The sequence below is a fragment of the Haliaeetus leucocephalus genome, unplaced genomic scaffold (genome assembly GCF_000737465.1).
Source record: "Haliaeetus leucocephalus isolate CR32 unplaced genomic scaffold, Haliaeetus_leucocephalus-4.0 Scaffold324, whole genome shotgun sequence".
NCBI classification, from domain to species: domain Eukaryota; kingdom Metazoa; phylum Chordata; class Aves; order Accipitriformes; family Accipitridae; genus Haliaeetus; species Haliaeetus leucocephalus.
In genome coordinates this window covers 66,178-66,926 of record NW_010972760.1, presented here as the reverse complement: position 1 = coordinate 66,926, position 749 = coordinate 66,178, and the positions used below count along the sequence as shown (strand labels likewise).

Below are 749 nucleotides of genomic sequence, written 5' to 3'. Positions count from 1 at the left end.
CCACCACCACCCCCCTCCAAACCTTGAAGGTGACCCAGCCCTTTTCCCACCCTCTCCAACAAAATATCCATGCCGGGACCTCCCAGGACAGCCCGTGCCACCCCTTCATGTCCCCACACTCACCGTCCCCGGCAGGAACCAGTGCTTGATGGCTGTCCGTTGGCTCTCGCCGCGGCTGCCCACCAAGGTGATGGAGATGGAGTTGTTGGTTCCGGCTTTGAGGATGTCGCCCGTTGCCACCTTCACCTTGTAGACGGCCATGGTGAGCTCCACCGAAGACGCACTGCAACGTCCAAGAGATGCCTTCAAAAAGCAACCGGCCGTAGGGGCGAGAGGTTTTTTGGGGGGGGGCGGAAACCCGCTGGTTTGGGTGGTTTGCATACCGCGAGCCCTGCAACCGTTGCACAAGCCGGGCGGCCGGTCCTTCTTTCTCAAGAGGAGATGTTATCAGATGATCGTTACTGGCCCGTATCCGGCATATCTCATCTCAACGGATGTGGCCGTAGGGTTATTACTCAAGCGGTGGTCACGGTGGGGTGGCCATGGGCCCGTCCTCCCTCCCCAGGGCCTTCTCCGTCTCCTGCCATGTCCCTGTCCATGCCACCATCCCCAATTCACCGGCTGCTCAAGGAATGCTGTGGAGCAGCGGTCGCAGGGCCAGCAGGGACTTCCCAAAGGAAGACGACGGAGCAACTAACCCTGGAAACCACTTCCAGGCACGTAAAGGATGAGAAAAACATCAGGAGGCA

General features: G+C 59.7%; 1 protein-coding gene across 1 annotated transcript in view; it reads right to left on the bottom strand.

The window, feature by feature from the left end:
* Nucleotides 1–261, bottom strand: part of LOC104834235 (arachidonate 12-lipoxygenase, 12R-type-like) — a gene marked incomplete at its 3' end in the record, with an annotated part of 4,643 nt that extends 4,382 nt beyond the window's left edge. The window contains exon 1 of the mRNA XM_010571404.1: nucleotides 118–261. Within this exon, the coding sequence (XP_010569706.1) occupies nucleotides 118–261 (144 nt within the window). The remainder of the gene's footprint in view (nucleotides 1–117) is intronic.
* Between the last annotated feature and the right edge of the window lie 488 nt (nucleotides 262–749).